General features: G+C 36.2%; 7 protein-coding genes across 7 annotated transcripts; 2 read left to right on the top strand and 5 right to left on the bottom strand.

The window, feature by feature from the left end:
* Nucleotides 1–40: 40 nt before the first annotated feature.
* FDP41_005583 (uncharacterized protein) lies at nucleotides 41–1286 on the bottom strand (the record flags this gene model as incomplete). Its single annotated transcript, XM_044709123.1, has 2 exons — nucleotides 41–348; nucleotides 404–1286. 2 exons carry the CDS (start codon nucleotides 1284–1286, stop codon nucleotides 41–43), a joined length of 1191 nt encoding a protein of 396 aa, XP_044560302.1.
* A 108-nt stretch (nucleotides 1287–1394) lies between these two features.
* FDP41_005582 (uncharacterized protein) lies at nucleotides 1395–4316 on the bottom strand (the record flags this gene model as incomplete). The annotated part of the gene is made up of 1 exon (XM_044709122.1): nucleotides 1395–4316. One exon carries the CDS (start codon nucleotides 4314–4316, stop codon nucleotides 1395–1397), a length of 2922 nt encoding a protein of 973 aa, XP_044560301.1.
* Nucleotides 4317–4472: 156 nt separating this feature from the next.
* On the bottom strand, nucleotides 4473–5608 carry FDP41_005581 (uncharacterized protein; the record flags this gene model as incomplete). Its single annotated transcript, XM_044709121.1, has 6 exons — nucleotides 4473–4527; nucleotides 4590–4626; nucleotides 4722–4939; nucleotides 5003–5047; nucleotides 5159–5297; nucleotides 5470–5608. The coding sequence occupies 6 exons, from the start codon at nucleotides 5606–5608 to the stop codon at nucleotides 4473–4475; spliced, it is 633 nt and encodes a 210-aa protein (XP_044560300.1).
* Nucleotides 5609–6168: 560 nt separating this feature from the next.
* Nucleotides 6169–6948, top strand: FDP41_005580 (uncharacterized protein; the record flags this gene model as incomplete). Its single annotated transcript, XM_044709120.1, has 1 exon — nucleotides 6169–6948. One exon carries the CDS (start codon nucleotides 6169–6171, stop codon nucleotides 6946–6948), a length of 780 nt encoding a protein of 259 aa, XP_044560299.1.
* Nucleotides 6949–7118: 170 nt separating this feature from the next.
* FDP41_005579 (uncharacterized protein) lies at nucleotides 7119–8429 on the bottom strand (the record flags this gene model as incomplete). The annotated part of the gene is made up of 2 exons (XM_044709118.1): nucleotides 7119–8138; nucleotides 8340–8429. The coding sequence occupies 2 exons, from the start codon at nucleotides 8427–8429 to the stop codon at nucleotides 7119–7121; spliced, it is 1110 nt and encodes a 369-aa protein (XP_044560298.1).
* A 911-nt stretch (nucleotides 8430–9340) lies between these two features.
* On the bottom strand, nucleotides 9341–11604 carry FDP41_005578 (uncharacterized protein; the record flags this gene model as incomplete). Its single annotated transcript, XM_044709117.1, has 3 exons — nucleotides 9341–9585; nucleotides 9653–9795; nucleotides 9878–11604. 3 exons carry the CDS (start codon nucleotides 11602–11604, stop codon nucleotides 9341–9343), a joined length of 2115 nt encoding a protein of 704 aa, XP_044560297.1.
* Nucleotides 11605–11839: 235 nt separating this feature from the next.
* FDP41_005577 (uncharacterized protein) lies at nucleotides 11840–14140 on the top strand (the record flags this gene model as incomplete). Its single annotated transcript, XM_044709116.1, has 1 exon — nucleotides 11840–14140. One exon carries the CDS (start codon nucleotides 11840–11842, stop codon nucleotides 14138–14140), a length of 2301 nt encoding a protein of 766 aa, XP_044560296.1.
* Nucleotides 14141–14150: the final 10 nt, after the last annotated feature.

The raw sequence follows: 14150 nt of genomic DNA, 5'->3' as shown, positions 1-14150 counted from the left end.
ATAAATGGTGTCAGAATCCACAGCTTCAACAGGACTCTTGTTACTTGATTTTAGATTTCTTGGAAGAGGAATTATAACTATTGACAGGGGAGACGGGCCGTTCCTTATTACTACCATCGCCATTGTTTTCTTGTTGACTCGTGGTCAAATATTGTATCATGTCTTGCACCCACAGCGCAGCCTCATTCATGTGATATTCCTTGTAAAATCTTAGTAAGGCCTTATACCTTTCAAGAATGTCAAAATTCATGAGGGTTTGAAACTTTCGTAAATCTACTGGGCAAAGATGAATGGACTGACGGTAATCTTCCTCTAACCATCCGCTACCATTCATGATACAATCAAAATCTATATATTCATGTGAAATATTGGATTTCAGATGAAAACCTTCACAATTACTTACACACACAATGTCCTATCTGCTGCATATGAGCTAATTCATGTACAACAATTTTACAACACCTCTCAATGATGATCAAATCATTTGAGGACAGTTTTTCCACGTCAACAATACCATCACTTTCCCATTCCACTGAAATGTTTTTTTCTTCTGTAGAGTTTTCTTCACTTCTAAATGCTGGATTGTATCTACACATTGAAAACACTCCAATATGATCACCTCCTTGAGCTAAACCACACGTAAAACTGTCCTTTTTTCCAATAAAAAGGTCCTCCATAGTAACTCCACATATGCACGATATTTCTTTTTCGATTGTTTTTTTCAGCCTGTGAATAGGGACAAGAACGTCCGCGGCTCTGAATTGTATTTCATTCTCTCCTGCTTGTTCCTCATCATACTCGTGACACCTTCGAGATGAAATGTTGTATTTTGCATCATTAAACTCAATATAGTATTGATTTTTTGACTTCTTAATCACAAACGGATCTAAAATTCTAACATGGATACCAAAATAAAAAGCTTCAATGAATCTTTTCAAATGAACCATGAACTGCTTTCTTGGATGATTGGTGTTTTCTCTTTCGAGCCATACTAAACAAATATCTTTCTCTAATTGGATGCTATTTTTCTTACAAACTCTCTTTCTTAACTCCATCCATTCGTCATAGCTGTCTCTATCCTCAACATACTGAGCCAACCAATCATCAATTGAAGTTGGATCTGGAACCAGTTTATAAAATAAGCTTTTTCCATCGGAGGGTCGTTTCATTTCAAAATCATAACTAATATCCTTAGATCCGATGGCTTGTTTGATTTCTTGTTTGTTTGGTCGCGTGAAGCCTTTGGCGAATGGAATCTTTTTGGCTCGTTGTTGTTTTCGTGGCATTTTTTTCTGTTGAAGAAAAAAGAATCCAAACATTGTAAACTTGTTCCAAATACATGATGAAAATGATTTACATGAACTCTTGTACGAAAATTTTGGCATTTCACAACATTAATCTTCTTCTTCTTCTGATCCTTTGGACTTCTTCTTTTCTGACTCTCGAAGAAGGTCGTGACAGGAATAACTTTCCCAATCTCCTGTCAAAATAACATCGATCATATCCTTACAATCCACAACGATTGGTGTTTGCATTTTAAATTTAACAGCATCTCTAAGTTTTGTTTTTCGTTTCATTTTCGAGTCACACACAATATGCGTTGCATAAAAATCTAAACGATTACTGTCGTCATCTTCTGCAATTTGTCCTCCTCCACTTTTGAGTATTCTCTCCCAGCGTCTTTTCTTGATTGTACTATTAAATACGAGATGGAATCGAAGTGACGCGAACATTTTTTCACCACTCTTTCTGTTTCGATCATTAAGAGCGAGTAATTGTGCAACTTTTTCATCCAAAGGAGTTTTCACTATATAGGGATCTTCCTCAAGAAATTGACCACACTCCACACATGATGTGATATAAGAGTCCATGAGTAGAGAGCAATTGCCAACAACTGCAGCAATGAATCCTAAATCATCCAACGATGGTGAGCCTGAGCAAATGTAATGGGTTGTGGTATCAGGATTAAACTTGTCGTCAACAAATCCACCGAAATTTTCAATGAAAGGCTTCATCTTCTCTCTAAGTTCCTTGTTGTTGAATGCAAAATGCTTGCTTGATTGTTTGGAGTCCCACTTTGTTGTGGTGGCTAAGAGTAGATTTTGTACGTCGGTTCGTTCGCTGGAATCGATGGAATCTAACCAATTTTTTACCATTTCAAAAGATTCTTCGTTCAATGATCTTTCAAACAGATTGACGCATTCGGAAACTATTCTTTCACAGCTGTATTTGTGAGCACAATCCAATGTGCTAATAACTAGCTCATTCTCCACTTCAGGTTGAATGCCATAAAACATCATGAACACTTTTTCCAATGATCGAGTTTTGATGTTGGACTCTTCTTCGTCTTCATAGTCATCTTCTAGAACAGGATCCTCTTGGTCTGTGAAAACATTGATTTCTTTTGACACGGAGAACTGTCCATTGAAATAGGCTTCAAAGAACATGCTTTGAGACGCTAGTAGTGTTTTGTGACAATGAATTTTCTTCATCCATTTCCTATCCAAAACTAAGATGATATCACTTGTTTCTACATTGTTATACAAATCTTGAATGGCTTGAATATCATTTCTCTTTAAGTATTTTGTATCTGCTCTATTAACGGGATCAGGAATCATTATGGCCGTCATTGCAGGAAGAACTGAGCCATAAATGTTTTGGTCAAGTAACAACTTTACATATTTGCTTTGTTTCTCTTTGTCTCGGCCATAATTCTCAATGTCATAAATGTTTGATAATTGGTTTCGAATGGCAAAAAGCAAATGTACAGTAAAAAAGTCATGACTAAACAATGTCAATTCCAAAAAATAAACAATCTCTAGAATCATTTCATAATTGTAATCACTGATAAATGATGTGTTTTCTGTGAAACAATAGTCCACTAAATTTTGTATAATACGAGTGGAATGTTCAGAAACGTGTAGGTTACTCTTGTGTAGCAACTCATAGAGAGGAATATATTTCTTTTTGATGAATGGCAGGAATGCAATCACCTCACCATTTCCCACTTTGATTACATCAGTTGAAGATTTGAATTTCTTGGTTTTCTCCAGCAATGAATCAATAAGATTATATTCTTTTCTGAAGGAAGTAGGTGCCATGTACTTTAAGCTAACAAATCCTAAATATTCACTAAACTTTCCAAAAAATTGCACGTCCTTATCCACACTCAGATAAGCCTTATCAGGGTTTGTTAATTCTATTATACCTCTCCTGTTAAATAAATACTCTCCCATAATATTTGGGAAAAAGCCTCTAATAGGATCGTAGGTACACGTTGAGTCCTTTTGAAAAGGAATCTCTAGATGTGACTGAGTATCGTTAATAATCATATTATTGAACTTTGAAATGAGCACGGTATTGGATCTGCCACAAAACACTTTTTCAATGTTATCGAATGGACTTGCTAAGGTAATATTGTCGATAGCTTTGGCGTCAGTTCCAAACTTGTAAAGTTTACCTTGTACTGAGAAAACTGTATATGATGATCCACAATACACTGCATCTACTTTCAATGCTTTCTTTTCAAAATGAGTAATTCTTGTTGGTTTCATGACATATGCATTTTTTGATTGAGAGGGATCGATTTGGCCATAGAAATTTGATCCACATGAATAAATCGTTCCACTTTTCATCTTGAACACTGTAAATAAACTGCCACAAACCACTTCAATAGGGTAATCCACAAGTGTTCTGTATCTGGAAGATCTAACCTTGGAGCAAAATTTTTCAAAAAAAGGAATCAATGTAAAATTGGTTCGAGGGCACAAATCGTTCATTCCAAGTTGACCATACTGGTTTGTCTTTTGTGGATTGTTGCAAGAGGCCCATGTGTAATGATATTCATAGGTGTAAGATGGATATTGACACATTCTTTCACACAACAATAATGATGCAAAATTACTTACTCCTTTGGCATATGCCTTTCCATTCTTTGTCAATATTATTGTATGCTCCGACCCACAACTAACATCGACAATGAGATCATCATCTTTGCTGTCCTTCAACGATTTAATTTCGAAATGATTTAATCTACAAATGCCATTAATCTTGCGTGTAATTGCACAATGAAATAGCCTTCCCGAAGTGGTGAGCACAAATAAATCAGATTGATTGGTTTCAATTTTTTGAATGGCTTCATCGGTGTCTAGAAACGAGAGGGGACCCACTCTCATGCGAGATGAAGCATTTATATGTTGTTGTCCCACTGAAACCTCCCAACCTTTATATTGATATCGACGTTCAATTTCATAGAGATACAAGTACGTTTCATCATCCAAAGTATGATGAACGGTTGTGGATGGTTGTGGAATCATTTTTTTTGTTCTTCTGCAACAGTACTTTCCTCTGTTCTCTGGAAATTCAGATTCGGGTTGTAATGGACAAATTAATACTTGTACTTCAACAGTTAACTTGGGAATTCGTAGAGACATTAATCGTAGTAGGAAAATTTGATTGTCCTTTGGATGAATTTATTTCTTTTTTTTCTTGTTGTGAATTGCTTCCACGAGGGCCATGAATGCATTGCTGATTGATTGTACATGAAAAGACAACATTGTGAATAAAAACTTCATTTCTAAGGTACTTACTTTACGTTGAGTCCTGACTTTGCACTCACTTCAAACACTATTCATTGTCATTAAAATGAACAAGTTGTTGAATTCATGTTGATTGACAAGTACGATGATTGTTGAATGTCAATGGCTGTTTCTTCTACATACCTTTGTCAACAACGCAGGATGTATTTTTACAAAAATTGTTGGCATCCTCAGTTTTCACCATTCTTTCATCCTCCAAATCTGCCTTATTTCCAACCAACAGTATTGTAATGTCATCATTTGGAGACGTATTCTTTTCAATGTTTCCAATCCATTTCTGCACATTTTGGAATGAATCTGCATCAGTTATATCATAAACAACGATAATACCTGCACATCCACTATTTAATGAGGAAATGGAGAATGAGAATTTATGTGTGTTATGGAAATGATGGTAAACCTACCGATAATATGTTGCTTGAATGGTATTGTATCTCTCTTGGCCAGCACTTTTGTGTTAAAAACATGACAACAGTGACGTGTGACCAAGTCGTCGTGCGAGTTAAATGTTCGTTCAAGCACAAACTGTTATCTGTCAATTCCGCCCATTTGACACTTACGTATCCCATATCTGTAACTTTATCAGTTGATTATCAATCACTACATCTTTCTTTTTGAAATCCACACCAATGGTTGCAATATAATTTTCTTGGAATGATCCATCCACCCACTTGATTGCCAAGGATGTTTTTCCGACACCTATTGATCACACACACATTCCACATTGGCATCACGGATATTCGGATCATAATGGATGAATAGTTTTTTCGTGACCACAATATGAAGTCCGTGTCAATAATCGATAGTCAACCACAAATTTAACACCATGATCGTACACAACCGTTTAAAATTATCCATTCATTCCACCTACCTGCATCGCCGAGAATCAAAATTTTATAAGTCACTTTTGTTTCCGTAATTTCACCATGTCCCTGTACATTTAATTTGTTTTGTTGTCTGTTTGCGGACGATGAGGAAGAGGATTGTTTTGTGTTGTTACAATTACCCATCTTGTTTTGAGTTGTTGTTAATGAAATTATTGAGAGTGTGATTCAATATAAACCCTACGATGATGATGAGCTATTGATGAAAGCACGTGAGTATGATTGATACAGGAGAGCAGTCAACACCAAAAATTGAGAAATTCCAACCCGAACACTTTTTACTAATGTTGTATCGTAGTAAAGGTAATGATGAGAAAATTCTGATCAGCAACAACAACAACAAGTTGCGATGATGATTTTCAAGGTATTGCAAAAGATAATAACGGAGGAAATGAGACAATTTTTTTCCTTTTTGTACCCAATAATGAGCGGACTGGCCACTGAGGAGGATTCTATAGGAAGAAAGAATTCAGACATCTCTCGGAGAGATGTAAAAAGATCCTTGAGAAGAATAATTATTTTGGATGGATTCAATTTATTTATGGTCGTAAATATGAATTTTACTCATAACGTTCTTCTTCCTATCAACATTGAATTACATGTATCATCATCAAGGTGTGTTGATGAAACCATTAAAAATTATTAATTTTATTCATAATTAATTGAAAAAATACCACAACATCATAATGCCAGCCAAAAAACCCATTAAAAAGTTTGACCGAAACAAGCAAACCAAGCTTGAAGTACTTGTCGAAGATCTAGAAAAGACCGAAAAAGAAAGACAAGAACAAGAGGAAGCTGCTGAAAGTGATGATGAAGAGAGCACTGAAGAAATTGTAGTCAAGAAAATTGAAGCAAAGAAAGTTACCTATTGTCCCGAATGTACCTATCCAATCGACTATTGCGAATTTTCTGACAAATGGCCATTATGTGAGAAGTGGCTTGAAGCATTTCCTGAAAAGTTGAAGGAATTGCGAGAATTGAGAGAACACGACAAGTATAAAGATAAAACTGTGGATAAGAAGGTTGCAAGAGAAGTGAAGGAAATTGTGGAAGGAAGTGTTGGATCTTCCGATGATAATTCTTCAAAAACTTCATCTGTTTCAAAGAATAGAGAATTACTCATTCGTATCGATAAAAGAAGTAAGAGAAAACGTTTAACACTGGTTACTGGAATTGAGGCTTTTATGCAAGATGCTTTCAAAGGAGAAGAAAAAGTTTTGAAGGATGTTGTGAAACAATTTGGTAAAATGTTTGCCTGTGGATGTAGTATCGTGAAAAAACCTGAACTCAGCATTGAAATTCAAGGAAACGTTGCAGGAAAAGTTGCTAAATACTTTTCAAAAGAGTTAGGCGTTGATATGAATCAAATTTATATTCTTGAAGACAAGAAAAAGACAAAAGCTGTCGACATGGTATTTCATGATGAGGATGAGGAGGAAGACGATGACGAAAATGATGATTAAATTTTGTCAACAAACAATCACAATACAGTAACTTATTTCACATCAATGAACATGACAATGAAACTTGGCTTTGGAGACTCTGTTCAAATTAGCTAAGCTCAGATCGGTGCTGGTACCTTGATCCAAACAAACATTCACAGTTGCTCATTAATAAATTATTGGCACACAATTTATTGTTGCTTGCATTCTTGCTTTGGTGGCTCTGTTCCTTCTTGAGCAGCATTGACTTGAGCAGTAATCATGTCAGTAACTTCTGGAATAGTTGAAAAATCACCCTCTTCTGGAAGAGCAGTATTCAAGAAATATTTAACAGCATTAGGAATGATTCTATCCTTGAAAAGGTCACCAAATTCAGCTTCATTCTCCAACAATTCTTGAAGCATCATATTCTCTTCATTTTCTTCCTTTTGGACCTCTTCCTCAAGATTCTTGAAGAAGTTGAAGAAGGAATCCTTTGGTTCCTTAACTTGAATTGTTCTGGTTCTAGTACCAGACTTGTGCTTTTGTTTCTTGGTGGTGATCTTGACAGTCAAATCCTTGTCTTCCTTCCATTGAATTTCAGTTCCTTCACTGGCAGCAATGTCTTCGGAATCAGCATCTTCATAATAGTAGGTCTTGACCAAAGATTCGTTGGAGAAGAATGGATTTTCATTGAATTGGAAGATGATCTTGAATCCAGGATTGGACTTGAAGTCAATTTCTTCTTCCTCCTCTTCTGGCTTCTTCTCCTCGGTAGTTGCTGCTGCTTCCTTTGGTTTGGCACCAAATTCTTCAATCACAATGTTCTTCAAATACTTGAGAGCTTCCAAGTCTTCCTCTTGAATCCATTCAGATCTAATTTCAGAGTGGATCAAAACCTTGTACCAGAAATCTGGAATGCCCTTAAGGTCTTCCGCCTTTTCAGTTGTAACTTCAGGCAAAGTAACCTTGGACAATTCCTCTTCAGTGGCGTCCTTCTCACCGGTAACGATTTCGTTTCTTCTGACAAGGATTGGAGCTTGAAGAGCATTGTACTTTTCTCTGAGTTTTTGGTATTCCTTCTCGAATTCGTCCTCCAAATTCGTGTACTCTTGTTGAAGATTCTTGAGAACACCAATCACCTTTTGAGTCTTGGATGGATAGTTGGCAAGCTCCTTTTCTTCAATTTTCTTTAATTCTTCTTCGGTAGCCTTTCTCATGAGCATTGGGTGCTATTTAGTCATTTAAAGGTTCACATGATGAATAGTAGTAGTATTGTTGTTGTTGTTGTTATGTGGTGATGATGATGAAAATATTTTCACCAATAATATCAATTTAATTTGGAATTCATAAAAACCGTTAAGCCGAAAGCAACAATAAAAGTCCCTTTGTTACATCAAACCATACAGACATGATTGCGGTACAATACTTACACCGATCATTTCTTCTTCAACTTCTCCTTCTTCATCGTAGTCTTCCTCTTCAGCAGGAGCAAAGTTAAAATTGAACTTTTGGGCTGGCATGATGGTGTGTGCTGTGAGTTATTGTGAATTTTTTCAACAACAAAAAAAATTCTCTTCTTTGAAAAAATTGTTGAACAATCAAGAGAAAGATCTCGGTGCACGGAAATAAAGAAGACAACAACAGGTCTGGATTGAAATACCGTCTCGAGGTCCTGAATTATGGCAAAATGTTCTCACCATTCGAGAACAAAGAAGAACTATTCAATTTGTATTCATTTGAACGGAACAGCCTTGACAGAAGGCATCGAGACAATAAGCCTCAATTTCGTGAAACATGTTGATAGGAAATTCCTCTTGTGAAAAGTTAATTTCAAGTGGATCTCCTACTTTAAGTAATGTGTCAATTATGGTAATGGCAAACTTTTCGTTATGGAAGACCAAAAGTGTTTTAAGGTTTGAATTTCTTTCCAGCACAATACACCTTCAACACCGTGTGAAGTTGTGAAAAAAGGAAATTTCGATTGTCATGTCACATTGATTGGTTGTTGGAAAGAATAATATTAAGGATTGATCAAGATGAGGAAATCTACCAATACCTTCGACCTACCTAATCAAAAACATTCTTTTTTTTTTCAGTAAGCTGCAATATAAAACACTGCTTCTACGAGAATAATGATGAGTAAATTGGTGAAGGAGACACGTCAAGTTCAAAATTCAAGATGACCTAGTTTGAAAGATAACGACCGTTGCATAAACCATGAGAATCATGGACAGTTTGTCATTCATCGTGTACACCTATTTTTGTGGATAAGGAATAGAGCTCAGAACTTTAATAAATTCAACAGGACCAACTTTTTGTATTCAGTGAAAAAAAGCAAAGTTCAAACGGCAATTGTTGTGCGTGAACGAGGATCGTCATCCATGATGATCTTAATTTAATCTCAAAAATTCTTTTGACAACTCGTAACTCTTTAATTTTTCATTGCCACTATTTGTCTTGTCACAAGTCGATGATAGATACCATCCTTATCGTTTTGAAGAAGCTCTTCATGAGTACCAACTTCCTTGATCATTCCTTCGTCTAAAACAACAACATAATTTGCATTCTTAATAGTACTTAATCTATGAGCAATGATAATGACAGTTCTGTCAGCCATGACTTCTTCGAGAGCTTTGGAAACCAAATGCTCGCTTTCACTGTCCAAAGCAGATGTGGCTATTGTTACGATGATGTGAATTGAGGAAAAATTTGTGAATAATAATAAACACGATTTGTCACGTACCTTCATCAAGAGCAAGAATTTTTGGATTTAACAAGATGGCACGACAAATGCTTATTCGCTGTCTTTGACCTCCCGAAAGGGCAGATCCTCGTTCACCAATTTTTGTGGCATATCCATCAGGGAAAGACATTATAAATTCATGGCTAATCGAATAGTTTCAAAAAGTACGATACAGAATCATTAAATACACAAATACAACATCAACATATATAACGAAAAACATACCAATTAGACTTTTTGGCTGCCTCAATAATTTGTTCCTTTGTCACCTCTACCCCTTCTGGAATTCCATATCTAATATTGTCTTCTATACTCATGTCGAATAAAACTGGATCTTGGCTGACCACTCCAATGTGTGTTCTTAGCCAGGTGGCATCAAGTTCTCGAATGTCAACACCATCGATAGTAATTTTACCTTGATCAACATCATAAAATCTGCTCAGTAAAGCAAGAATTGTTGACTTTCCGCTTCCACTCGCTCCAACGCAAGCCACCACATCTCCTGGTTTGATCTGTAAATTGAAGTTTTTCAAAACTTGAACTTCCCTTCTTTGAGGATAAGAGAATGTTACATTTTCAAAAGAGATAGCTCCAATCACTTGTTCGAGTCTCTTTCCATGATCTCTGCTAAATTCAATGTGGGGTTTTTGGTGCATAAGCTCAAAAATTCGTTCACTAGAGCCCATAGCTTTCATTACATCCCCATAAACTTGGCTCAGGTTTGTAAAGGAAACGCCAACGTAAATTGAATATAATAAGAAGCTTGTAAGTTGTCCAACAGTAAGAACTCCGTTAATGACATCAAAACCTCCCAGTGCCAAAACAGCAAGCATTGACATGTTGGCTCCAAAATTCACCGCAGAATAGAATACACCTCGGGCAATGCCCAGTTGTCGACCAGATTTGAATACGTGATCAATTTTTTCTTCATAATTTTTCACTTCTTTCTTCTCAGCGGAAAACAATCTCACTGTACGAATGTTGGAAATTCTCTCTTGTGCGAATGCTGTTGCTTTGGCTAATTCATCCAAATAATTCTTTGATAGCTTTTTTACATATTTACCATAGACCACTGCTCCAATTCCTAATAATGGAAAAATTGAAACCGCTACTCCAGTCAATTTAAAGCTCAACACACATAATAAAATTATACCTCCAGTTGCTTCTACGAGCGAACGTACGCCAGAAATTATAGTGTGTGTAATTGTTTCGCTTACAACTTCTACATCTGTTGAAAGTCTATTCACCAATTCGCCTGTTTTGGTCTTGTCAAAAAACTCAATATCTTGTCTCATATAGGAGTCGAATAACTTTTTACGCAATCGTTTTTGAATTTTTTGGCCTGCAGTCTGTACAGCAGCATATCGTCCAATTACAGCTGCACCTGAGACTACGAACATTCCAGTAAGTCCATAACCAATTAATTTCAATTGATTCATTGCTTGCTCAGGAGGTAATGAAAGCGTGTCAACAAGTCTACCGATACCTATTGGCATAATTAGGGACACCGCTGCACTGACGGCAAGACATGCCAGTCCAATTGCTAATAATTTTGATTCCGGTTTTGCAAGATTAATTAACTTTTTTATCACCGAGAGTGAAGGGGTCTTTTTGCTTTGATCCGACAATGCTTGTCCTTCCGAAATAGATTGACTGTGAGATTCCTTATTGGATAGACTCACGTTTTCGTTGTGGTCCACCTTTTTGTCCAATTTATGATCAATATTGGCACAAGATTTGAAATTCGTTGAGTAAAAGGCTGATGAGTCTGTCATCATTCTTCCGAACATTTGTTTGTTGCTCCACTCATAATTTACATCAATTCTTCCGAAGGATTTTCCACAAAAACTATTCGTTATTGAAAATCTGTTGTTGATGTTTTTGATTGAACGGAATCCTTCTTGCTGCAGACCGCGACAACACTTTTTGCTCGCAGAAACAAATCGGATCATTTTTTTGCATGATTTTGATGTTTTCTTCTAAAGAAATGTCACTTGGAGTGTCCTTCGATATTATTAACGATATGACATTCAAATCAACAAAATATAGCTCCTAAAACCTTGGTTTTCGAAAATATCTCATCTCAATGGAAAAAACAACTTTAGGAAGCTCTTTTCAATGGCATTTAACCTTCTCATCTATTAATAATAATGACTCATTAGATCTTTGTGGAAAGGCATGAAAAAAATGGCCATTTTTCATTTGAAGGAAATTATTGAAATCATCTTGACATTCTTGCCTGAATGGGATCGGAAGAGCTCTGAACAAGTGTCTCTTACTTTCCACCAAGCGTGTAATGAAGTGGAAGAACGGGAAATGATTGAACGATTACAATTTGATGAGAAGGCTCTTCATAAAAGTATTCTTAAAGCACTCGATAAATGTCGTGATGATGATCGTGATGAGAAATTAATTTTGAAACAATTAGAAAATATTGAAAAAGCATTGAACTTTAAAATTCCATTTCATGTTCGGGTGTACATGAAACATTCCAAGATTTATCCAAGGAATGAAGCTATTCCGTATATTCCCAATCTCAACAGTTTTGTATTGCACCCATTCATGTGTATTTCTCCAATACCACAATGGAAAGTAAGAAGAGGACGAGACTGTGTCGTGATTGGTGAATATCAACCAAGGAAAAATGACAAATATTTAGTGGTACTGAATAATAGAGAAGGAAAGGGAGAGCTTGAGGTTGAAAGACATGTGAAAGTGATCTATCACCATCTCGAGTCGCAAAATTTTGTGGTAGAGTCAATATTTAAAGCCAACAGAATGGAAACACTTGTGGTTGGTACCTTGAAAAAATGGGTTTCCAATTTTGGTTACCTTAAAGATCAGAGTAAGCTTTCTGTTCTCACAGAACTGTTGAGGAGTTATCCTAACAATTGTATCTATCAGGAAAATGTTCTGTCTGACAATCCTAAACTGTTTTTGGAATATTTTGTTGCAAATTACAAGCAAGGTTATGTTGTCATGAGTTGGTTTAACCAATTGAAACAACGTGAATATCGTGAATTAATGAAACACAAAATTATCACGCTTGATGAATTACCAAATCATATTAGAAATGATGAAAAATTAATTCGTTTCGCAGTTGAAACAAATGGAATTAATTTAAGGTATTTAAAACGAACACATCACAACGATAGAGATTTAGTTATTGCTGCAGTGAGAGAGAATGGTTTGGCCATTGCATTCGCATCAAAAGCACTTAGAAATTCAGACCCTTTTGTTTTTTCACAAGCTTTTCAAAATAATCAGTTAGCACAATACTTTTCCGACACAAAGAACCAAAAAGAAGGATCCATATTCAGTGAAATATCATCATCACTTGATCGAACAGATCGAAATGATGATTTCATTGATCAATTTGAGGAAAATCTTCAACGTGGTATTTATGGTTGGGGTATTGAATATTTAACACAATTTCAAAAACAAATTATTCAAGCCATTTGTGAGAGTGGCAACAAAAATGTACTAATTGAAGGTCCTTGCGCCTCAGGTAAAACCATTGCGTCCATTATTGGAGTGCTACACAAGGGTTTAGATGATTCCAAAGCAGCTCCACCGGATCAAGTACAATGTTTGGTCATTTGCCCCACACGAGACATGGCCATTCAAGTTCAACTATTTTTCACCTCCCTGTGTGAGTATATGAAAGATATAACGATAGGCACCAGTACAGGTGGATTAATTACATACTATACAATGGAGTTTGCCAAATCTTATCGAATTATTATTGGAACTCCAGGAAGAATAGCTCATAAGGCAAAAACATATATGGAGCTATCTCATGTAAAGATAGTGATATTGGAGGGGTCGGATCAGCTATGTGCTGGAGAATTCGACAATGATCTCAATGTTATCTTTAAGAGACTACCCGCCACTTGTCAGAGTGTGCTAATTTCTTCAGTATTTCCGCAAAAAGTTGTCATGAGAATTGGACAAATGCTTGGAAGTTTCAAAGTCTTGAGATTGCCGATGTTAACAGAAAACCTCCCACACAAACATCAATTCCTTGATTTGTTGTATGAGGAAGAAAAGTTGACGCTCATTAAGGAGATTATAATAGACCATACTGATGTATCAATTATGATTTTTTGTAATTCGAGAAGAAACACAGAGCGCCTGAGCCAGGAATTGAGAGATTTTGGATTTTATTCTTTGGTAACACATGGTGACATGGACGATGCGGATAGACAGAAAACCGTTCGCGACTTTAGAAAAGGCGTTTGTAGAATTCTTATTTGTACGGACACAATGGCACGAGGGTTATCGATATCGCATCTTGGGCTTGTTGTCAATTATGACTTTCCAGAGAATAAGGTGGTATTTACCGAAAGGATGGGAAGACTATTGCACATCAATCCCAACAAAGAAAAACAAGTAATATCTTTTGTGACCAAGGAGTTTTCGAAAAAAGCAAAAGCTTGGTGTCGAGAGTTGGGTATGGAAAATCATAGTGAATGGACCTGGTGTTGAAAGTTGTTCC

Source organism: Naegleria fowleri (genome assembly GCF_008403515.1).
Source record: "Naegleria fowleri strain ATCC 30894 chromosome Unknown tig44, whole genome shotgun sequence".
Taxonomy (NCBI): Eukaryota; Heterolobosea; class Eutetramitea; order Acrasida; family Naegleriidae; genus Naegleria; species Naegleria fowleri.
Note: the sequence above shows the minus strand (reverse complement) of the source record. Positions and strands in the feature narration are given on the sequence as shown.